This window comes from Macaca fascicularis, chromosome 13 (genome assembly GCF_037993035.2).
Source record: "Macaca fascicularis isolate 582-1 chromosome 13, T2T-MFA8v1.1".
Lineage (NCBI taxonomy): Eukaryota > Metazoa > Chordata > Mammalia > Primates > Cercopithecidae > Macaca > Macaca fascicularis.
The window spans coordinates 78,337,150-78,362,618 of NC_088387.1; the positions used below are offsets into that span (position 1 = coordinate 78,337,150).

Sequence of the window (25,469 nt, forward strand, 5' to 3'; positions counted from 1 at the left end):
AGACCAGCCTGGCCAATGTGGTGAAACCTTGTCTCTACTAAAAATACAAAAATTAGCCGGGCATTGTGGTGCACGCCTGTAGTCCCAGCTGTGGTGCACGCCTGTAGTCTCAGCTGTTCAGGAGGCTGAGGCAAGAGAATCTCTTGAACCCAGGAGGCGGAGGTTGCAGTGAGCCGAGATCATGCCACTGCACTCTAGCCTAGTGACAGAGTGAAACTCTGTTTTTTTTTTTTTTTTAGAAAAATGTGTATTGTGTCGAACAAACTATACATAAATGTTTGGCTGCATTTACTAACATTTTCTTTCTCTTTCGTTTTCTTTTTCTTTTTTTTCTGAGACAGAGTCTTGCTATGTCACCCAGGCTGGAGTGCAACGGCATAATCTTGATTCACTGCAACCTCCGCCTCCAGGTTCAAGTGATTCTCCTGCCTCCGCCTCCTGAGTAGCTAGGATTACAGGCACCTGTCACCACGCCCAGCTACTTTTTGTATTTTTAGTAGAGATAGAGTTTCACCGGGTTGGCCAGGCTGGCCTCGAACTCTTGACCTCAGGTGATCCACCTGTCTCGGCCTCCCAAAGTGCTAGGATTACAGGCGTGAGCTACGGTGCCTGGCCAACATTTTCTTAGTATATATTTTTTGAAATAGAATTATGAGTCATTACTAGGGCGTGAAAACTTTCAGGAATTCTTGAAACATATTTTCAAAGTACTTTCCAAAGCATTTACACTAATTTCTATTCTCACCAGTAGTGTATAGGAGTGCTTCCCTCCTCATAGCTTCACTAGCATAATTTTTAAAATCTTTGATAACCTCAGAGACAATAAAAGCTTTATCACTTTTAAATGTGCATATCTTTGATTACAGATGAGTGTAAGTGTTCATTAGCCATTAAATTCCTCAGTAAGTTGTTCGTCAGGCCCTCTTTCCATTTTTCTACTAGAAACATAGTCCTTTTCAAATCAAATGAGAGGTAGCAGAGGCAAGTGTTCAGGAACACAGGCACTGTGGTTAGAGACAGGGGTCTAATATCAACTCTGCCTCTTGCCAGATGTGTGACCACAAAAAAGTGCTTCAGTCTTTCCACCTACAAATGGGAATAAGGTCACCTCCCACAGAGGGTAATTGGAAGGATGAAGAAGAGATATACTTAGCACGTGGCCTGATACATGTGCTCAAAAACAATGACCAATAGTAACAATAATAATCTATAAAGAGTTGTTTATATGTTAAGGATACAGTAGCCATCCATGAAATATTTTGTTTTCTGTATTATCTTTTTAGTCATATTTATGATAATATTTGACAGAAAGAATTATTTCAATTTTTATAGTCAAATCTATCAACCATTTGCACTCTGATTTCTTACACTGCCTTTTTGTTTTCATTCTTTCTTTCTTTCTTTTTTTTTTTTGAGATGGAGTCTTGCTCTGTCACCAGGCTGTAGTTCAGTGGTGCGATCTCGGTTCACTGCAACCTCTGCTTCCCGGGTTCAAGTGATTCCCCTGCCTCAGCCTCCCAAGTAGCTGGGATTACAGGCACGCGCCATCTTGCCTGGCTAATTTTTGTATTTTAGCAGAGACAGGGTTTCAACATGTTGGCCAAGATGGTCTCCATCTCCTGACCTTGTGATCCACCTGCTTCGGCTTCCCAAAGTGCTGGGATGGACGTGAGCCACCGCGCCCGGTCCACTTTTTTGTTTTCTTAGAAAGTACTTCTGATTCAGAAATCAGATAAAGGCCCTCTTAAAAAATAATTTCATTGAATTCTTTTAACTCTTTAAATTCATCTGGAAATTATTTTGCTATCTGTATGAGATGAAAAACTAATGTTTCCTAAGTAGCCAATTTCCTCAATATATAATAAATACATAACCCTATGTATTGAATGATACATTGCTTACCCATTAATTTGTGATACCTCCTTTATCATAAATGACTACATGCACATATAATACATAAAATAATTAATTTTCCAATGTATCTAAGCCCAAATTTTTTTTTTTTTTTTTTTTTTTTTTTTTTTTTTTTTTTTTTTTTTTTTGAGACGGAGTCTTGCTCTGTCACCCAGGCTGGAGTGCAGTGGCCGGATCTCAGCTCACTGCAAGCTCCGCCTCCCGGGTTCACGCCATTCTCCTGCCTCAGCCTCCCGAGTAGCTGGGACTATAGGCGCCCGCCACCTCGCCCGGCTAGTTTTTTGTGTTTTTTAGTAGAGACGGGGTTTCACCGTGTTAGCCAGGATGGTCTCGATCTCCTGACCTCGTGATCCGCCCGTCTCAGCCTCCCAAAGTGCTGGGATTACAGGCGTGAGCCACCGCGCCCGGCCCTAAGCCCAAATTTTAATAAAATTAGTCAAAAATATAAAATGGAGTCCTTAGATTTACCAAAAAATACTCAGTCTGAGAGATTCACATTTTTAACATAAGGTCCTTTAGCCCTCCACTTCCATGCACTAATTTCAGCCTTGATACCACTTTTACCAACAGGATTGGAAAATGACATATTTGAACAAGGCTCATTTCCAGGGAGGTAAATAATCTCTGAAAACAGAGTTGAAAGTCTATAGCAAAATTTTCTTCCTTATTTCCATTAAATTGATTTGACAATTATTACAAATATCTGAATAATATTAGTCTACATCATTCTAAATCAACCAATAAGTCTTTGAATACCTTTTCATGCTTGGATCCAATTAGGAGGTAAGTTGGACCTTGGTCTTTGGGATGGATAACAATAGTATAATGTGTGGATAACAGACTGCGTCCACTGGCTTCATAATCTTCATCTGAATCACAAGATCGGTCGACCTCTTCCACTTTAGCCTCCCAGAGTTTGATCTGACCTAAAGGAAACTAAAGTAAATGTTAGTAATTATGAGGAAGGCATTTTCTAAATCTTTTCCTACTAAAATGTTTCATAGTCTTTTTCATTTTTAAATTTATAAAGCATACTTTTAAATTTTTTTATTTTCCTTTTTTTTTTAGAGATGGGATTGGGTCTCCCAGGCTGGAGTGCAGTGGCTCAATCAGTAACCTCACTGTAACCTCGAACTCCTGGGCTTAAGGGATCCTTCCATCTCAGCCTCCCAAATAGCTAGCACTACAGGCACATGGCACCATAACCAGCTGATTAAAAAAAAATTTTTTTTTGTTTGGAAATAGGGTCTTGCTACATTCCCCAGGCCAGTCTCAAACTCCTGGGCTCAAAGAATCCTCCTGCCTCAGTCTCCCAAAGTGCTGGGATCACAAGCGTGAGCCACCACACAAGCATAACATATCTTTTTAAAAATGATGCCTAGAGGCAATTTGATCATCCACAGTGTAACAAAAGTAGTGGCAACAACCAAAGAGCCCAAGAGTAATATGAAAGAACCATATACATATTAGAGATTTAACTTTTGAGGAAAAAGCAAGGTGCTACTTCTATACAGTAGTTCAGATGATTCAGCTGTACTAAAATTGTTATAGGAGGCAGAAAGAAATTATTTAGATAGACAGTTAGGGTAAAGTGAGTCCCCAGCAGAAAACTTTCCTTTTAAAAAAAGCAGCTCAGCTTCTCCGAGAAAACACCAAATGGTGGATGACGCCGGTGCAGCGGGGGGCCTGGAGGCCCTGGTGGCCCTGGGATGGGGAACCGCGGTGGCTTCCGCGGAGGTTTCGGCAGTGGCATCCGGGGCCGCGAGGGGCCACGGAGACAAGGCTGAGGATAAGGAGTGGATGCCCGTCACCAAGCTGGGCTGCTTGGTCAAGGACATGAAGATCAAGCCCCTGGAGGAGATCTACCTCTTCTCCCTGCCCATGAAGGAATCTGAGATCATTGATTTTTTCTTGGGGGCCTCTCTCAAAGACGAGGTTTTGAAGATTATGCCGGTGCAGAAGCAGACCCGTGCTGGCCAGCGCACCAGGTTCAAGGCGTTCGTTGCTATCGGGGACTATAATGGCCATGTCCGCCTGGGTGTTAAGTGCTCCAAGGAGGTGGCCACTGCCATTTGTGGGGCCATCATCCTGGTCAAACTCTCCATTGTCCCTGAGCGCAGAGGTTACTGGGGGAACAAGATTGGCAAGCCCCACACCGTCCCTTGCAAGGTGACAGACCGCTGTGGCTCTGTGCTGGTGCACCTCATCCCTGCACCCAGGGGCACTGGCATCGTCTCAGCACCTATGCCCAAGAAGCTGCTCATGATGGCTGGTGTCGATGACTGCTACACCTCAGCCCGGGGCTGCACTGCCACCCTGGGCAACTTCGCCAAGGCCACCTTCGATGCCATCTCTAAGACCTACAGCTACCTGACCCCTGACCTCTGGAAGGAGACTGTGTTTACCAAGTCTCCCTATCAGGAATTCACTGACCACCTTGTCAAGACACGCACCAGAGTCTCCGTGCAGCGGACCCAGGCTCCAGCTGTGGCTACAACATAGGGTTTTTATACAAGAAAAATAAAGTGAATTAAGCCTGGAAAAAAAAAAAAAAAAAGCAGCTCAAAGATAGCTCCTTTTCTAACCTCATGCAGTTCAAGGAAATCACTTCTCTTCTCACAACAAGCAGCCTGAAAGAGCAGACAGTAAAACACGGATAAGACAGCTTTGGCACAGGAGTGGGGAAGGTCTCCTGGGTAATTACCAAACTTCACACTTGTACAATGGGCCCCAATAAAACAGTGGGCCTTAATAAGCACATTCTTTTCCCTTTGGGCACACTAAGATAGGGAAGCTAAAAGCAGACTTGGGGGTGGGGGGTGCCTACAGCTGCAAGAAGATGGGAACAAACACAGAAACTCTCCCTCCCAGATAACCAGGACGAAGAAACACAGACTAAGAGTCGGCCTATGTGGTCAGGGAATGAGACACAGCTGATAAAAAAAACAAAAACAAAAACAAAAAAAAAAACTGCTCTGTACAGATAGCACACCTGGTCCCAACTAAACCATCAGGAGGATAAGATATCCCCTCCTTACGAGCCCCCTCCTCACTAGCCCATTTATGAAAACCTTGATATTTTTACTACAACTTGGCAACCCACTCGGGACCCTTCTCTGTGATGGAGAGCTGTTTTTTCCTTTTGCACTGTCTACTAAACTCCTGCCCTAAACTCACTCTGTCTGTGTGTGTCCACAACCTAGATCTCCTTGGCCGTGAGAACAAGAACTTTGGTATTCTCCACCTTCCAGGCTCAAGTGATCCTCCAACCTTGGCCTCCCTAGTAGTTGGGACTACAGGCACGCACTACCACACTCAGCTAATTTTTAAATTTTTTGTAGAGACAGGGTCCTGCTATGTTGTCCAGGCTGGTCTCAAACTCCTGGGCTCAAACAATCCTCCCACCTCTTGGCCTCCCAAAGTGCTGGGATTATAGGCATGAGCCATCGTGCCTGGCCTCAGCATTGTTTTTAATGGTTGTCTGTGTTAATCTCCACCCCATTAGCAATATTGAGTATAACGGCATGTATTTTAAATATAGCTGGTCAGACCTGAGAGTGTAGTCTGTTAAATGGGAGGGAGAAATACTAACTGTCCCACGTGGTCACTAGACCAAGAAGTTTAGTCTCATTAACACAGTAACAGTCACAGGCTGCTCTTCAGAGGAGCGGACATCATTGTATCATATAAGTACTCATGGCCCATGTTGGTTCAACTTTTATAGTTTCAGTTACCCGAAGGTGACACAGAATACCCGCAGCGATGACTGGCCATGCATTTTACCTTTGGGTAGATACCCTGTCTTTTTACTCTGAAATTAAAAATAATTCAGATTCTTTTGTGGAGGGTATTAAACATGAATATAAACAGGCAGATGGATGGGTAGATAAGTGATATTCGGGAATTTGAGGGCCTGGCACAGAACTAGATTCTTTTTCCTTTTTAGGTTTTCTTTCCTAACTTGCTGCTTCCTTCTGTCAACCTTATCTGGTCTGTAAGAACCTGGGAAAATATAAGAAACTGATGGTTGTGGGGAGGGAGTAGAAGAAGACTTTTCTAGGTCTTAGAAGATGCATTAATTAAAAGTTGCTAAGGCTTGTAATTAAGAATCAAGACCCTTGTAGGTGTACGTGATAGATCTTTGTATAATTATATAAATTTGTGAAATTATACCAAATTTCAACCTCATAAAGATTCTGAAGTTTTACAAAGTAAGAGAAGAGTGAAAAGGAAAAGTTTAAGCCCTAACAAACAAAAAGTTATTTCAATTGGCATATTAAAAATACATACATACCTTATCTTCTTGACTCCGAAAATAATACAATGTCTTTCCTATTAGTGTACACCAGACTCTCTTGGAATATCCATGTTTTACCTGAAATCATATTTCAATGAATTACAAATGTAGCCCAGAACTCTGATACCTTAAAGTATAGCTTATATACTCTATTCGAGTTTCTATAGGTATTCAGTTTGCCCAGATATAAGTGATATTCCAAATAGATGGTCCAATGCTGTTTAAGATTTACCTGTTACACACTGAGCACACATGGACATAAATATGGAAACAACAGACACTGTGGACTACCAGGGTAGAGGGAACCGGGGTGGCCGGGTTAAAAAACTACCTATCAGGTACCATGCTCACTAGCTGGGTGATGGGATCTGTACTCCAAACCTCAGCATCATGCAATATTCACATGTAACAGACCTGCACATGTACCCCTATATCTAAAATAAAAGTTGTAAAAAAAAAAAAAAAAAGATTTACCTGTTAACAGTAGTAGAATGGCAAGTTTTGCTTTAGTGCTCACCATTCAACATATAATGAATGTTTACTGTGCATCAAATACTATGCCTAGGACTGAGGTTTCACAGATGGATAAAGAACGGAGTGGAGGGGTGGATTGTGATTATGTAATGGGGTACAATGTATGTTATTACGAGTGATGGGTATCCTAAAAGCTCTGACAGAATCACTATGCAATCAATGCATGTAACAGAATAGAACTTGTACCCCATAAATGCATTAACATAAAGAAGAGAAAGTGCAATTTCACCAGTAAGTATATTTCACAGCTTCCGTATTTCACAGATTTCCAATAGTCCTGTGGCTCTCTAGATTAACACTCTAACGTTAGAAGTGAGAAGATGAAGGCTGGGCACGGTGGTTCATGCCTGTAAGCTCAGGACTTTGGGGGGCCGAGGCAGGTGGATCACCTGAGGTCAGGAGTTCAAGACCAGCCTGACCAATATGGTGAAACCCCATCTCTACTAAAAATACAAAAATTAACCAGGCATGGTAGTGGACATCTGTAGTCCCAGCTACTCGGGAGGCTGAAACAGGAGAATTGCTTGAACCCGGGAGGCGGAGGTTGCAGTGAGCCGAGATCACACCACCGCACTCCAGCCTGGGCTACAGAGCAGACTCCGTCTCAAAAATAAAATAAAATAAAATAAAAATAAAAAAGAACTGAGAAGATGAAAACCTAAAGAATTCTAGTAATTTCCCAAATGTAAAACAGTCATTCATTCAAAAACATTTGATGCCTTCTTAGAAGTAATCATATAAAGTAATAAAATAATGTTAAAAGCTATTGCTGTAAATTGAGTACCTCCTATATATCAGGTAGTAAGCTAAGTGACTGGGACAGAATTTGAATCTAGCTCTTGACTTTGAATAGTCAGTAAGTGATATAGGTCCTGGAGAAACAGATTTGAACAAGATACAGTCTCCTTTCTCAGGAAGCTCACAGCCTTGTGAGGAAGACAGACAATTAGCAGTATGCTAAATATTTTCATCAAGAGTGCAAAGAGGCTCACAACTGGGCTATGGTGAGAGCCAAATACGAAAACATAAATAAAGGATAGCAGTGGTTACTCAATGAATGCTTCTGTCCTCACTATGAATAAGAAGGAAAACACGTTTTCTTTTAAACTCATAAACCCAGTCAGCCTTTGGGCTTTTCAAACGGTTTAAGCAAACGAGTAACTCCACCACCTAACGGTTTGATGGATTTAGAATACTGTTTGAGACAAAACAAAAAATGTTTCATTTGAGACATGTTTCAATTTAATTAAATTTAGAAACATATTTACAGACAAATATCCTGGAAGCTTTAAATAGCGTTGTGTGGGGTGTTTTTTTCTTTTCTTCTTTAAACAATCTCCAGAAAGAAGTCTCATAAAAACTGAAGTATAATGCATCTGGCTATAGACAGTGTGCTTCTGAAATGATTTGTCTTTAAAAGAGAACAATGTATGCCTTTGAAGAATGGCAAATTAATGAAGACCTTTGCCAATTCACTGTAAAAGCTGTGTTTTAACAATCTATCTTTATACATAAATCTTGCATTAGGATTTTTTTTTTTTTTTTTTGGATACAGAGTCTCGCTCTGTCACCCAGGCTGGAGTGCAGTGGCGCAATCTCGGCTCACTGCAACCTCCACCTCCCGGGTTCAAGCTATTTTCCTGCTTCAGCCTCCCGAGTAGCTGGGACTACAGGCGTTTGCTACCATGGCCAGCTAATTTTTGCATTTTTAGTAGAGATGGGGTTTCACCATATTGGCCAGGGTGGTCTCAATCTCTTGACCTCGTGATCTGCCCGCCTCGGCCTCCCGAAGTGCTGGGATTATGGGTGTGAGCCACCGCACCCAGCCTAGAATTTCTTAAAACCCTGACTTACTCTTTAAAAAATTAGAAAACAAATTATACTAGAAGAATCCTCATGAAAATTTAAAGGCAACCTCAAATCTCAAAGTGAACTAATTAAAAGAGTAATTTTTTTTTACCATGCCTCCATAACAAAGGTAGTTCCTATTGGTTTTGTTTGAAATTTTGAAGACAAACAGTACATCATATCCTAATGAGCCCTTGCCACAGCACAAACCATAAGCCCCTACGGTATTCTCTCCTTCCCCATAAGCCCATCCCTGTAGTGCTCTCCACCACAAATCCTGCCACCAGCCTTGCTGACTTCACTATCAAGGTGAAACTCTCAGATGATAATAGCTAGCATTTTTTGTGTGTGTGTTTATGATATGCCAGGCACTGTTCTAACACAATTTATATATTTAAATAACTCATTTAATCCTCCCAGTACCTTGTGAGGTTGGCTCTATTATTACCCCCATTTTACAGGTGAGGATGCTAAGGCACAGAGCCTGTAAGTAACTTCTTCAAGGTCACACAGGTGGTAAGTGGCAGAGCCAGGACTTGTGCCCAGGCAGTCTGGCTCCCACCCTGGCACTTGCCTCTTGCCACACTGTCTCCACATCCTTGCGCTCTTCACTTCTAATAACCTTTGCTGTCCTTCCACTTTTGCCACCCATCCCCTCAGCCATACCCTAATCCTTTTTTCTTCACTGGGATTTACAGACAAAAATCCCACTTCTGCAATTGACTTTCTGCTCTCTGATCACAACTTCCTCTCAGTTCCTCCTGCTTCCCTCCCCCTCTCACTTACCGCACTCCTATTCTTGGGTTTTTTTGTTTGTTTGTTTGAGATGGAGTCTCACCATGTTGCCCAGTCTGAAGCACAGTGGCACAATCTTGGCTCACTGCAACCTCCATCTCCCGGGTTCCAGTGATTCTCCTGTCTCAGCCTCCTGAGTAGCTGGGATTACAGGCATGTGCTGCCATGCCTGGCTAATTTTTGTATTTTTAGTGAAGACAGGGTTTCACCATGTTGGCCAGGCTGGTCTCAAACTTCTGACCTCAGGTGATCCTCCCACCTTGGCCTCCCAAAGTGCTGGGATTACAGCCACCATGCTTGGCCCAAGCTCTTATTCTTTGACCTCACTCATAATTTTAAGCCCCTTGATCCTTCCATTTTATTCTAGCTTATCAGTCCCCTCCTGGCCCCATGTCCTTCTCTGCCAACCTGGGTTTCCATGTTTGATCATGAAACAACTCTTGCTCCAGGGCCTGTGATTATGCTGTATTCCTATGCTTCTAACAAATCCACTCAACAAAATTCCATCTCCATTTGCTTTGAAATAATCTAGTGAAGAATGTAACAAGACACAGATGGTTACAGGGGGTTATAGGAAATAATATTAGCCATAATTAATAACTGTTGAAACTAGATGATGAATATATGAGGGCTCATTATATTATTCCCTCTATTTTCACATATGTTGGCAATGCCCATAATGAAACATTAATTTCAAATATCATCTTGATAGATAGGTGGTAAAGCAAGTAAAATGTTGATTACAGAAACAAGGTGATGGGAATATGGGTGTTCACTGTAAAATTATTCTGTTTTTTTGCATATTTGAAAATTTATATAATAAAATGTTAGACAAAAACCACTATCCTCACTTGACTGCAATGTAAATTCTCTGCTCCTTTTCCTGGGCATCTGAAGATGTTAGAGAAAAATAATCAATATAAACTCAAATCAGGAAGTCTGGTGGGCCTTCAATAATACTTATCAAGCCTTCTATTTATCCTTGGGTACATCCTACTTTCCTGAATGATTATTCTCCATCCTTTTCCCCACTCTTAGTAAATAACATTGTCTTACGGGATAATGTTCATCAAGAAAACCGAGGATATTAGACATGATATCACTCAATGTCCCACAAACTTAAGATACTTGTCTACACCCTTCCTCACCTATCCTCCAGTTTCAGTCCTTCCAGTATGCCTTCTCACCACGTCCAGCCACCCACTTCTTCTGGACTTTGTCTTTAATCTCCCTCCTCCCCTCTTCCAGATGCCTGCCCCTTAGTTTGTTAACCCAAGGCACATCTTTCCCACCCTAAAAAATGCCTCTCCTGACTCCAGGTTCCCTCCAGCTTGATTCTAACGCACTGAAAGGTATAGATAGACCTTGAAACTTAAATACTTCACTTACTAATCTCCCATTTACCCTTCAACCCACTGAAGGCAATGTACCTTCTTCTCTGAGCACATGTGACACTAGATCAGTCACAGCATTACTCTCAGATCTCTGCACACATCTCCTTACTGTGCCCTGAAATTTACAAGTGTTCCCCTGCTCTCCCCTGCCCTACCTAATTTCCCATAATTGCCACATGTATGCTGATGATTCCTCTAACCCCGCTCTCCAATCCAGCCCTCCAGCACTCTCCTCTGATGTAGACTGGTGGTCTGCTGCCTGCTGGGTTTCTTAAATCTTTTTTTTTTTTTTTTTTATTTTTTTTTGAGACGGAGTCTCGCTCTGTCGCCCAGGCTGGAGTGCAGTGGCCGGATCTCAGCTCACTGCAAGCTCTGCCTCCCGGGTTCCCGCCATTCTCCTGCCTCAGCCTCCCGAGTAGCTGGGACCACAGGCGCCCGCCACCTCGCCCGGCTAGTTTTTTGTATTTTTTAGTAGAGACGGGGTTTCACCGTGTTAGCCAGGATGGTCTCGATCTCCTGACCTCGTGATCCGCCCACCTCGGCCTCCCAAAGTGCTGGGATTACAGGCCTGAGCCACCGCGCCTGGCCGGGGTTTCTTAACTAAGACGTCCTACCAGCTCCTGATGTCTTCCAAAATAACCTTCTAATCTTCCTAAAACTGCTCCTCTTTCCTGAGCTCTCTCTTACCGGCTATCATCTTTCTACCGGGCATCTTTATCTCTTCTACTTCCTAACCCCAAATTCAATCAAACTAAAGATTTTACTTCTTACCATTATTTAAATTCATCTTCTCCTCTCTTTTCCTGTAACCCCTTCAGAGTTTCATCCTCTTCATGGGAACCACTCCCTTAACTGTTCTTAGAACCTCCACCTTGCCTCCCACTAATTCATCTTCCTTTTAGCAGAGTAATCTGTTAGCAACAGGAATATGCCCATGCTCCTGTTACAAACCCTGAAGGGTTTCAAATATCCTTCAGGATAAAGAACAAAGTCCTTAAAAAGACAAAAATAGCTCTCCACTCCTCTCCATAGGCCCCTCTAGCTTTTTCTCCGAAGGATTTGTTCTTAGTGCAGCTGGCACTGCTTAGAGATTTCTCTTCTCTTCTCTTCTCTTTCTTTTTGACTGACTTTCATTTGTCACCCAGGCTGGAGTGCAATACTGCAATCACAGCTCATTTCAACCTCCATCTCCCAGGTTCAGGCAATTCTCCTGCCTCAGCCTCCCAAGTAGCTGGGATTACAGGTGCCCACCACCACGCCTGGTTAATTTTTGTATTTTTAGTACAGACGGTTTTTCACCACGTTGGTCAGGCTGGTCTCCAACTTCTGACCTCAGGTGATCTGCCTGCCTCGGCCTCCCAAAGTGCTGGGATTAGAGGTGTGAGCCACTGCTTCGAGACTCTAAGCCTTCATTCATGCTGTCTCCTAGCCTGGAGTACCACCCCTCCGCCCATTCCCATTTGGTATAACTAACTCTCCTACTCCTCCTTGAAGTCTCAGCACTGGTAAATTTCCTCTCAGAAGTCATTCCTGACACATCTCAATAATTGTACTTTACATATATCATTATAAATAAGCTTTTGTCTCCCTCTTTCTCAACAGATTATGAGGCTCTCTGAGGAATGGGACAATGGCCTATTCATCGTAGTATCTTTCAGCACATTGTGCTCCATGTGGTAACTGCATAATAAATTTTCGCTTTTTAAAGAACCGAATTTTTATATAGAAAATGTTCTTCCTAAGCATTAAAATGAAAATTGTAAGAGTGAATGTCTAGAATCAAATTAGTCAAGTTCTTAGCATCTACCTATATTATTCTGTACTCACTAATAACAACGTGACAACCTGAGAAAACTTCCTCCCCTCCAAGGTACTCAAATGCAATTCGATAGTATCTCATATTGCAGCCTGAACGTGAGCTCAGAACAAGTCACTTAGAATAACTGAGGGAAGCTGTTGTCTTATAAGGTTCTGAGGGTGAAAACATGGGGGTGGACAAGCACAAATGGCAGGAAGGAAAGTTAATAAGCATCCTGGCTATAAACCCTAATGATTTAGTCATCTGAGAATCCCATTGACTCATGCTCATTTAAAATGCAATTGTGAAATGGGAAGTGGAGAATCACAGAAACATTACAGGAGCAGAAACTGACATGCCATGCTGATAAAGTAAAAACAAGCAAGCAAACAAAAACCTAATTGTGGGGGAAGTAATAAACCCTTAGCCATGGGATCATCTTAAATTCTCAGGGTTTGATATACATATGTGGTCCTCGAAACAAGAGCATAGCTCATTATTATGAATTACAGTAAGAATGTGATTAAAAGTAGCAGTGTGTTCACTGGAAACGTATTGTGCAAATATTTTGTTCCTAACCCATCAGTAACTAAGAAAACATTGTCACAGTTGTATCTTAGAAAAAACATAGTACATAGTATATCTCTTTGTTTAATGCAATGGTGAATTATTTTTTACCTTTGCTATAGTTGTCAGTCTTTTTAAATATTATGGAATAGCTCCCACCTACATTCCCACATTATTAATAAATATAAACTACACAGTAGCATTGTTCCTTTCCATCTAATTTTCCACCTCTTACATAATCAGAGTACATGAATGAGGAGTGATTATGTGTGTATAAATATTTTATTGTATTTTTAAAAAGTGACCAATAGGACTTTTTAAAACTTAAAAATAATATTAAGTATAAGTCAATACTTATTGTAAAAAAAAAAAACAGAATTAAGCAAAAATAAAATAAAATTACAGAGATAACCAATATACCTTGGTATATTTCCCATTCAGACATTTTTCTATAAATACTTACAACAAATAAGGGATAATAATGTAACACTGCACTCTACTTATTACCTAACAATACATCGTATTTCTATAGCATTAGATATTCTTTTACAACATTTAAAAGGCTGCATAGTAAAGCATTATATGGTTGTACAAACATTTTTTTTAAGCTATCCCTTACCCTATGTCTAAGTTGGTCCCAATTTTTGTTTATTATGAATCATGCTGTGCAAGGAATCTTTCTGGGGTAATGGACATGTTCTGCATCTTAATAGAGTCAACAGTAAATAGCTTTCAAAACTCATCAAACTCTACACTTAAGATCTGTGCATTTCAGATATATTAATCATACCTCGTTTTTTAAAATAGGAAAAGAAACATGCTGCGAGGAACATCTCATAATTAAATCTTTCGCAAATTAAGACCATTTCCTAAGGATAAATTTTTAAAACGGAGATTGCTGGATCAAAGGAGATATATATGAATGTGTGTGTGTGTGTGTGTGTGTGTGTTTAAAATATTTGATATGGATTTGTTCACTCAAAATTATTGGCTAAGTTAACACTTCAGCCAACATACTGCCAAACTGCCTTGTAGAGTAATACTCTCACTAGCAGATTTATTTTCTACTGCCTCTATAATTGCAGAAACTAGCAAATTTCTTAATCTGTCAATACTAGATTTCAAAATTTGTAAAAATGTCTTACTTTTCACCAGATTTTAAAAAGTGACACCTATTATTTCAATCTGTGCTTTTAAAAAAATTCTGAGTGACAGTAAAATGTTTTTCCATATGCTTATTGATCATTTGTATTCCTTCCAATCTCGATGATCTCTCCTTCTTTCCCATTGAGTCCTTTGTTCCTTTTCCCCCAACTGGTATTCATTGTTTGCTTACCGGTTAGAAAAAAGGGTTAAATATTAATGATATTAACCAGTTTTCACATGTTTCAAATACCTCCTCAAAGTTTTTCAATCCTTCTTTTAAAAATTCTGCTCATAGAATTTTTAATAGAGCCTTTACATTTTTACATATTATAGTCAAATTTGTCTTCTTTTCATCTTTATAGCTTTTGCCTTGGGCATCATACTTAAAAACACCCTTTCCTATCCCCAGGATCATATAAATATTCAATATATATATGCTCTGACATCCCATTTTCAGTGATCATGGGCTCATGCCCATAGTTGCCCGGGACATTGCTATACACAGGAGGTTCCTACCTTAGTGAGCAATCCCTTCACAGTGGGTTTGCCCTCAGGCTGCAGGGAAAGTGGGTTGGCAGCTTGTACTCGAAGGACATTCTGTAACACTTTAATCCACTCTTCCAATATATTGGGAGAATCTGCAGTCAGATAGTATGTGTGTTTTTCAGTGGTCAACTAGAATGCAACGAGAAAGGTATAGGAAAGAAAATTGTGAAGATTTAGGATTGTTAGCATTTCCTTGTTCATTATTCGAACGTCATCACTTAACATGGAAGCAAACATGCTAAACCTCAAGTCCCAGGTTCTAAATAAATGACTCCATAGCATTTAGAACATTTTAACCACTTTGGAGAATTACAGCAATTAAATTTTTGTGGAAATAATTTTGTTACTCCAGTTTACTTAATTTTGGGGTTATGATTTTATATCTTGTTTATTTGTCACATTTTCCCTTCCTCGCTTAAATGTGCTACAGGTTCCTACTTTTTTTTTTTTTTTTTTTGAGACGGAGTCTCTCTCTGTTGCCCAGGCTGGAGTGCAGTGGCATAAGCTCGGCTCACTGCAAGCTCCGCCTCCCGGGTTCACACCATTCTCCTGCCTCAGTTTCCCAAGTAGCTGGGACTACAGGTGCCCGCCACCATACCCAGATAATTTTTTTGAATTTTTGGTAGAGACGGGGTTTCACCATGTTAGCTAGGATGGTCTCGATCTCCTGACCTTGTGATCCACCCACCTCAGCCTCCTGAAGTGCTGAGATTACAGGTGTGAGCCACCATGCCCGGCCAGGTTCCTACTTATTGAAATGAGGAGCAGAATGATTAAAGACTGTAATAAAATAACACATTTTTTAGCAACTAAACAAGAGCTTTCTTAATACAAATGAAGAAATCAACTATAAGTAAAATAAGATCTTGCATATAAGAAGAGAAATTCTTGGAACTAACATGTGATTAGATATTATGAACTCAGAATTTTCCAGTCTCAAATTAGCCACATTGCAAATTTTCCAAATATTTCAGAAGCTTACAAATGATTCCTAACTGCCATGACCAAAGCCAAATCTTTCCTTGATTCTCCTTTCTAAATTTTTGAGGGGTTTTCAGGTACAATTCATTGGAAACATTGATAATGTACCTTTCTGGCAAAGTTGTCTTCCACCCTCCAAACAAGCAATATAAGAAAATAATGGTTATTGAAGACATTTCAGAAATAAAGTGTCTGAATTTAAATTACACATACTAGAATATCTCAACAGCCTGTGTTTTAAATTTAACAGATTTCTGGCAAGACTGGCCTTACGTGTGAGTAAAATGGGCAGCAGCTACCCCTACAGTGTGACTTGCTTGGCAGTACAGTCCCTCTGCTCACCAATATATTTCCCACTTAGGTGTTATGGCATCTGAAGTTCATATAAGAACTATCATTTTCAGATTCTATATTAAAATACAAACATTCTTGAATTTCGTAGTACATTATATAACTAACATCTTATTGAGAATTCATTTACCAGATAACCCTTCCTTAAAATAGCTTCACAGTTTGATAGCTGAAAATACCTAGGAGATTAAATATGAAGAAAGAAGAGTATAAAGGAAGAAAGGTAAAGTGTGGTGGGAGTCACCCAATACAAACCTAACTTACATTATAGTTTTAACAAAAATCCTTGGAGTTTCACATACTTTCCAGGCATCAAAGTGAATAAAGAAACATTGAATTATCCAATCTCCTTTCCATTAGGTTGGATAATTGAGAATCGAGTTTGGCATGATACAAAAAAAAAAAAAAAAAAAGTTAAGTACCTGAACTGTTTGTTTGTTATCTCCTCTTAAAATACTACAGGATGCACTAAGTTCAATATGGCCCTGGGGTTTTCTAATTACATCACTCTGTATGAAAGAGAAAAACAAATGGAAAGTGATTAACTTTAACAGTAAAAATAAGAAATGCTTTGTATCATTACTTGCATTATGGGAAGGAAATCAACCAGGCGTCTGATTTATAGTTTGAGGAATTACGTTCTAAACAGAAAACATTTTTCACTTACCGGAGATTTGTAGTAAAGTAATTCACCACCTTTAAGAACAAACCACCTCCGCTTCCAAGACTTGACTTTACCACTCATTTTTAATAAATAACCAGATTTTTCCAGTGGTTCCTAATTTTTAAAAGATAGAAAAAAGCATTTTCAGTTTCCTTTTGGAGGCTCAAACTGACTCATTACTTTTTAAAAATCATATTCAATATTTACATTTTTCCCATTATCACTGGAAGATGAGCAAGTTTTTGGGAGCTTCTGCTCTGGCTGTGAGTACTCCGTGTCTGTGGAGTAAGCATCAGGAGGAATAGCATAATCACTTTCAGAAGCCACAGAGGACAGAGACACACCTAAGAGAACAAAGAAAGAAATCAAGTCAGTATTTAATACTGGGGAGGGCCAAACACCGGCTCTGAGTGTTCCTACAGAATGCAATTATTCCTAAACCATAAGCCTCCCTAGACTAGATTTATTCTCATTCCCTTGGCCATAAATAACTTTTTTTTTTCTTTTTTTGAGACAGAGTCTCACTCTATTGCCAGGCTGGAGTGCACTGGTGCAATCTCGGCTCACTGCAACCTCCGCCTCCTGGGTTCAAGTGATTCTCCCGCCTCAGCCTCCCAAGTAGCTGGGGGTACAGGTGCGCGCCAATTTTTGTATTTTTAGTAGAGATGGGGTTTCACCATATTGGCCAGGATGGTCTTGATCTCTTGACCTCATGATTTGCCTGCCTTGGCCTCCCAACATGAATAACTTTTAAAGCAGAAAACAGAACTAAGGGGTAGGGACTGTCACATAAATCTCTAAGGAAGTGAAAGGAACAGGAATCATATTTTGGTATGATTACAATCACAGCTATTTTACATATATAAAATATATGCAAGAGTCTACTCATGTATCTTTTATTAAAAATTAAAAATATGTGTATTTATACATTGATATATAGGCAAACAAATGTTGAATCTTAATTTATCAAGATTTTCACAATCACATTTTAAATTTCTTAACTTCTGTAATCACTTTTAAAGTAACTTCACATTTAAAAAAAACACAATTCAGTAGTATTTTTTCATTCAAGTTTCATAAACTACTAAGCAGTTTACAGATTTTTAAAATCTTTCATAAAAGAGAAGCAATAAGATTGAAAGATATAAACAATTTCTTTCACTTGCCAGCGGCTATAACATAAAATTCAATGGATCATTTATACAATAATTCATTTGCCTTTACAGAAAACGACTTGGGAGTTGCAAGCCACATTTCGTAGGTCACTACAATTGGACATTTAGAATATATTAAATAAAATCGAGGACTTAGGTAATTATTTATAAAAGTATCCAGCAATTTTTCAAAATATATATTAACATTTAAGGGGCATATTAGAACAATGTCACTCTTGTGACACTACTTTTTATTTGACTCAGACAAGTAACAGTTGCTCTATCTTTATTTTTCATAGAATAAACAAAAATTTAGACCTATAGGGACCTCACAGATTGTCATGGCTAATGCCCTAAGGAGACTAAAGCCCAGAGATTAAAGGATTTGTCCAAAGTCAAAGAGTTAGGCAGGGGCAATGTTGGAACACAAATCTCAGGCTCCCAGGACCAGGGCCAGTGTGCCAGGCACTGTCCTAGATGCTAGGGATAGAGCAAACAACAAAAATATTGGCTCTCATGGAACAGATTCTAGTGGAAGGAGACCACTGACAAACAGGCAGTAGGTGCTATGGAACAATAACAACAGCAGACTAAAGGGAATAAAAAGATCTGGCAACAGAAGAAAGACAAAGGGCTGCAATTTGAGTGATGTGGTCAGGGTGGACCTCACTGAGAAGGCAGCGTTTGCTGACGGAGGTGAGGGAGTCAGCTATACAGACATCTAGGGGAAGAACACCAGCTGGAGGAAACAGCAGTGCCAAGGTCCTGAAATGCAAGCATGCCTGTCATGTCCCAGAATAGCAAGAGGGCCAGTGAGGCTGGAGCTGAGTACACAGAAGAAAGGAGATGGGGTCAAGTACATGACCGAATCCTTATATCCATTGTGAGGAGCCACTGCAGTGTTTCCAGCAAAAGTGTGACATAACCTGATTCTGGCCACAGAGGGGCAAGTTGAGAGCAAGAAGACCAGTGGAAGCTCAAAATGTGAATCCTAGGAAGGCTGAGCAGCTCCAGTTGAAGTCGAGGGGACTGGAAGTACCCAGAGGTTCCACGGAACACAGTTTGAAAACCAACAGACACACCATGCTGCATTAAGGGCTTTTCATAAAATACAGATGTCATTTAGTGGAGGTAGATCTCTCTGTAACCGCTACCCACACACAGAATCCACTAAAAATCATAGACATATCCCAAGTAAAGCTTTGGTTGTTCTTCACTTTAACATCAGATTAATTGACAAATTTTAAGGTATATTTTCTGCCAGTTAGCAATGTAACAAATTTAGCTGAAATACGTCTATTTCACAAATTATCCAAAATGCCAAGAGAGAAACCTCATTTTGGCCAATTATCTCACTTTATTCCAACAATAAAGTGATCTCCCTCTCACAGACAATAAAAGGCTAAAAAAAAAAAAAAAGACTATATAATTTATTTGAAATCACAGAGAATTAAGAAGAGAATTAGGACTGTAAACATATCAGTCATAGGCTAAAGTTCTTTTCACTAGGGTCTGAAGCAAGTTCTTTAATTTAAAAAATATCCTGTTATGGAGATAAAATTCCCAATTAATATTCAGAACGATCTGGAGTTGCCTCATATGCCCGTGATTTTCCCTCACCTCGTTTCATGGCTCTGGGGCTGCCTGGCCCACTCCTACTGCGTGAGTCTGACTCTGACGTCCGGGAGCTGGATCTGGAGCTGTCTTCTTCCTCTGACCCAGATGAGTCATCCAGGAAAGGGCTGCTACTTATTTGGGTCGCCTTCTAAAGAAAAGCGGAACAACCTCCCTGTATTCATCCCTAATGTTACCACTCATCCAAGAAAAGGCTGCTAGTTATTAGGGTCGCCTCCTAAAGAAAAGCGGAACAACCTCCCTGTATCAATCTCTAAGGTTATCACTCTTTTTAGATAACAGAAAGTTTTACAGGAAGAAGTCACAGGATATGATTTTTTTTTTTAGATGGAGTCTTGCTCTTGTTGCCCAGGCTGGAGCGCAATGGCACGACCTTGGTTCACTGCAACCTCCGCCTCCCAGGTTCAAGCGATTCTCTTGCCTCAGCCTCCTGAGTAGCTGGGATTACAGGTGCCTGTCACGACGCCCGGCTAATTTTTATATTTTTAGTAGAGATGGGGTTTTGCCATGTTGGCCAGGCTGGTCTCGAACTCCTAACCTCGTGATGCGCCCGCCTCGGCTTCCCAAAGTGCTGGAATTACAGGTGTGAGCCACCGTGCCCGGCTAGCATATGATTTTTAAAAGGAATTCGGGAATGTATTTTGCTGTTATCAAACTCATGTTGTTAAACCCTGAATTCTAATTAGCAATTATAAAAGATTTCTGAAAATATAAGGTTGTCAATACCTGACAATCCTTCTTTTAATTAATACTTCAAGCAAGCAAGGGGTACCCTGGCATTGATACAAAGATCTGCCTAAATTAGGAGTTTTCATTTACATTATTAATAATATGTCTCCTTTAAACAATTCATGGCCATGGGAAGGTGGAGGAATCAATTACACGGGACACAGTAAAAATTGGCTCAGACCTCTAATATTCTGATAAGTGTCTTCTCCAGACTTTTCCATTGCTTCTTTTTTATGATATGTTAATGTGAACTTGTAAAACTCTCTATAAAGGGAGAGCCTGTGTAAAATGTTAAGAATGGAACCTGGAGTTTGAATTAACAATTTCCTTGATCCAGCATGAAGAGAAGCACATGTTTTAACAATAACAATAATGAGTTACCCCCTTCAAAGTTGTATACACTGGGGTGGTCATGTTCTTGTATATCAGAGATGTATAAAGCCCTGATGTGGTATAGGAAAGGGCTGCAACAGAATCTGAAACAGAAAAACAGGAAACAACATTTAAAAAAAATCTAATTAGCACATTGGTCTTTTTCTTATGAATACAAATTAGTATAATTTCCATTTAAAGAGAAATTGGATTAATACATGATTACTAACTGTATAGTCTACTTTATAGATAATGGCATTTACAGGTTTATTTATACACTTTTTTACATGGTTCATTATTTCCTCATGTGTGCTAGTTCCCCAACTAGACTGTAAGCTCTTTGAGAGCAAGAACCATAGCTTTTATTTCCTTGGAATCTCCATGCATGCTTTGCTCAGGCTGGGCAGAACTAAGTATTGGCAACTGCTTACCAACCAATTCAGTGAGCAGTACATAGGAAGATATTCTCTGACTATTCATAACCCTATTACCAGCATGGTATCAAAACCACTGTTCTGGTGCAGCATGGTGGCTCACACCTGTAATCCCAGGACTTTGGGAGGCCAAGGCGGTGGATCGCTTGAGCCCAGGAGTTTGAGGCCAACCTGGGCAACATGGCAAAACCCTGTTTCTACTAAAAATAAAAATTAGCCGAACATGGTGGCATACACCTGTAATTTCAGTTACTTGGGAGGCTGAGGCACAAGAATTGCTTAAACCCAGGAAGGGGAGGTTGCAGTGAGCCGAGATCATGCCACTGCACTCCAGCCTGGGCGACAGAGCGAGACTTGGTCTTGAAGAAAAACAAAAACCAAAACCACTGTTCTTAAGCCTTTGTCAGGTAAATCTGATGCTGAAATATTGGAATATAATTTCCTAGCTGAGTGTAGGGGCTCACACCTGTAATCCTAGCACCATGAGAGGCTGAGGCAGGAGGATTGCTTAAGGCCAGGAGTTTGAGACCAGTCCGGGCAACACAGTGAGACCCCCATCTCCACAAAAAATCTTAAAAAGTATCAAGGCGTGGTGGCGTGCACCTGTCGTCCTAACTAACCAGGAGGCTGAGGCGGGAGGATCTCTTGAGCCCAGGAGTCAAGGCTGTAGTGAGCTATGATCACACCACTCCACTCCCACCTGGGTGACAGAGTAAAACGCTGCCTCAAAAAAAAAAAAAAAAAAAATTTCCTGAATGGAAAGAACTGCAGATAGCTGAACAGGAACTGAATATCAATAGTTACCTCTAACATATGAATTAGTGGTGGAATAGGGAGGAGGTAGTAAAAATAACCACAGGGAAATTTCTTTTTATTCCAGACAGTTCTTGTTGATTGGTTTCATTTTTTATAATGAGCATGCATTGTTTCAATAATAATTTTTTGGAAGAAATAAAGAAAGGGGAAATGTGTTTTAAATCCTGGCAAAAAAGGACATAGAAGGCTATATTTTTACCATTTTAAACAGCTGAAATGCCACAGTTTCTCTGATTTAGTCTCTCTCAGGTAAAAAAATACACATCAAAGTTGAGTGTATTTGAGTCCCTACACTAAGACGAATTTCAATTTTAAAAGACAAATCAGCAACCCTAGAAATCATTTTTTGAAAGTTTATACAACTCTTTACTCCAGTGAATTTAGACATTTAGGAAGTTCTTAGCAAATGAAATAGCAATACAAATCACTTTTCTAAACTTTTCTTATTGTGAACATAAAATATACCATCTTAATCTTTTTTTTTTTTTTTTTTTGAGACACAGTCTTGCTTTGTCGCCCAGGCTGGAGTGCAGTGGCACTATCTCTGCTCACTGCAAGCTCCACCTCCCGGGTTCACGCCATTCTCCTGCCTCAGTCTCCCGTGTAGCTGGGACTATAGGCGCCCGCCACCATGCCTGGCTAATTTTTTAGTATTTTTAGTAGAGATGGGGTTTCACTGTGTTAGCCAAGATGGTCTTGACCTCCTGATCTCATGATCTGCCTGCCTCAGCCTCCCAAAGTGCTGGGATTACAGGCATGAGCCACCATGCCTGGCCCATCTTAATCATTTTGAAGTGTACAGTTCAGTAATGTTAAGTGTATTCACACTGTTGTAAAACAGACCTATAGAACTTTTTCATTTTGCAAATCTGAAACACTATACCCAGTAAACAATAAATTCGCTTCTCCACGCACACCCTGCCCCTGGTAACCACCATTCTACTTTCTGTTTCTATGAATTTGACCCTTTAAATACCTCCTTTAGGTGGAATCATACAGTATTTCTCTTTTTGTGACTGTACCATGTATTTGTATTATACTATCCCTTAGCACAAAGTCCTCAAGGTTCATCCAGGTGGCAGCATGTGAAAGCACTTACTTTTATTAACATTCTCCATATTGAAGGCCTCAGACATTCGAATACCTGATTTGGCTACAGCATAAATTCTGCTTTCCTAGTGTAAAAGAGAGAGTTTGAACAGGGTATTTAAAGCCAAAAAAAAAAAAATGATTATGTTCAATACACATGTTTTTCATTTGTTCTTCATTTAAGATTCACTAGAGTACAGCATTATTATAAAACCATCATCGGTGCCAACTAAAATATGCCATTGTGAATAGTACTGCAGAGATTTTTCTCCATCTGTTAATTATTCCATTATTTATCTTTTTCCCACATTTTTGTTTTATAAATTCTTTTGAAGATGTGAGAAAAAGTAAGAGAAAGCTTCTTCACAATCACTGACTACACATAAACACCACCTTTAATATCCTTAGCATTCTAGAATATGGTTGGCGGTGGGGAGAAAAACCATGAATGGCTATAACATTAAGCTAGAAACCACTCCCAATAATTGATTACACATAAACACCACTTTTAATATTCTACTGTTCTGGAACATGGTTAAACAAAGAAAGGAAAAGCGTGAAGTCAGAAGTCATACACAGAGTAGCATTAAATGCTATCACCTTCCTATATCAATGTACATTTCACTCAAGTAGAAGCGATACCTAAAGTCAAACAAGAAATGAATATGAGAATTGCAATGGAATTTATATTATCTTGTTCCAAAAGTAGAATTTTGTTTTCTCTTCTCTTCTGAGAAATCTCTGAAACAGGTACTGGACAGGTTATTAGCCCTGCCCCCTTGAGAAAAGGGACCACAGGCGGTTCCTAATGCATATAGCAACATGTCCTGAATTTTGTAATGGGTCTAACTCGGACACAGTTGACCGTCCAGGAAATAGTGGGCAACTAAGGCCATCCTCTTCAGCACAGCCATTGGCCTAAGAGGTAACTGGCATGAAATCGCTGACTATCAGGGACATTTTAGATTGAAAAATGTCTGGCTGAATGAATCAGATGTAGTTTCTTTGAGCGTGAGATACACACACACACAGACAGCAACAGAAAGACATATAACAATAAGGCAGTAAGCAGGAGACGGGAGGCAGTCTGAAGCCCTAGGAGAGTGGGGGAAAGTAGTTAGTAGTGGAATTCAAGAGAGGGGACTGGAGGCCTGGGAGGACAAGCTGACTCACTGGGAACAGGGGCAATGGATGTCACTTGTTTCTGGCAGAGGTACTGCTGACTCATCACAAGTTGTCCCTCTAGAGTGACTGTTGTAATTTGCATGGTATTCTAGTTCAATAAGGATAGGCTATGCCTTAAAATAAACTCTTAGAAATTCTTAAAACAAACATATTTATTGAGGTAACTAGAATACATCTCTTTTCCTTGAAACCTGAAAATACCTAACAAACACAGAAATAAAATCTTAGACTTGGCCAGTCTGCTGGAAGGCTTTTGAAAAGCAATACTACTTTTTCAGGACTGAATAGTTTCAGGAGAGTAAGAGAAGACAAAGTGGGAAAAAAAAAAAAAAAAAAAGTAGTAGAATGGGTTGCCAAATAAAACGAACTTAAAAGCCTAATCTAAATCTCTGAAAATCTCAACATCATAAGATAGGCAAGATTTCAATTTCTCACTGCCTAAAGTATAACATAATTGGAATTCCAGAGATTCACATGACATTAACTTCCCCTTTCCTGTGCTATCCAAAATTTAGTAATAAACTACAGAAGGTTTCATGTGGATATTGAAATAAAATGTCCTCTTGAAAGCAAATAAGAACACATATATCTTAAGGTCTGAATTTATATTAGAAAAACATGTCTGCCCTAATTTGCTTAAAACTGCATCAGTCACAAAATTAAAAAATATAATAATAAAAGAACATGACACCAAAAACCAAAAAAGTCTTGCAACCCAGATGTTTCTCTGGAGGTCAAAGGTTAGGTCAAAGGTTAAACTATGCCAATATGTGAAGAAAAAAATCTATAAAACAGATGATTTCAGGCCAGGTGCAGTGGCTCACGCCTGTAATCCCATTATTTGGGAGGCTAAGGTGGGTGGATCACCTGGAGTCAGGAGTTCAAGACCAGCCTGGCCAACATGGTGAAACCCCATCTCTACTAAAAATACAAAAAAATCAGCCAGGTGTGGTGGCAAACACCTGTAGTTCCAGCTACTTGGGAGGCTAAGGCAGGAGAATTGCCTGAACCCGGGAGGCAGAGGTTGCAGTGAGCTGAGATGGTGCCATTGCACTCCAGCCTGTGAGACAAGAGTGAAACTCCACCTCAAAAATAAATAAATAAATAAATAAAAATTAAAATTAAAATTAAACAGATCATTTCATTTTATTTCAAATATAGGATTTTTTTTTTTTTTTTTTTTTTAGTCTAGCAATGTTATCCTACTAATAGTCAATGTT

General features: G+C 39.9%; 1 protein-coding gene and 1 pseudogene across 12 annotated transcripts in view; one reads left to right on the top strand and one right to left on the bottom strand.

The window, feature by feature from the left end:
• Positions 1-25,469, bottom strand: part of PLEKHH2 (pleckstrin homology, MyTH4 and FERM domain containing H2) — a 124,200-nt gene that overhangs the window by 40,778 nt on the left and 57,953 nt on the right. For 10 of the 12 annotated variants that reach the window (XR_012422426.1, XM_074011877.1, XM_065527123.1 and 7 more), the window contains 9 exons: positions 23,075-23,150; positions 20,735-20,829; positions 19,610-19,754; positions 17,043-17,179; positions 16,839-16,949; positions 16,594-16,680; positions 14,810-14,968; positions 6,209-6,289; positions 2,671-2,850 (listed from right to left, as the gene is read on the bottom strand). Coding sequence is in view for 9 of the 12 variants with exons in the window: in XM_074011877.1 (XP_073867978.1) it covers positions 2,671-2,850; positions 6,209-6,289; positions 14,810-14,968; positions 16,594-16,680; positions 16,839-16,949; positions 17,043-17,179; positions 19,610-19,754; positions 20,735-20,829; positions 23,075-23,150 (1,071 nt within the window). In the remaining 3 variants the exon portion in view is untranslated. The remainder of the gene's footprint in view (positions 1-2,670; positions 2,851-6,208; positions 6,290-14,809; positions 14,969-16,593; positions 16,681-16,838; positions 16,950-17,042; positions 17,180-19,609; positions 19,755-20,734; positions 20,830-23,074; positions 23,151-25,469) is intronic. The other 2 variants (XR_012422427.1, XR_012422428.1) reach the window with 1 other exon arrangement.
• LOC141408348 (small ribosomal subunit protein uS5 pseudogene) lies at positions 2,850-5,294 on the top strand (annotated as a pseudogene).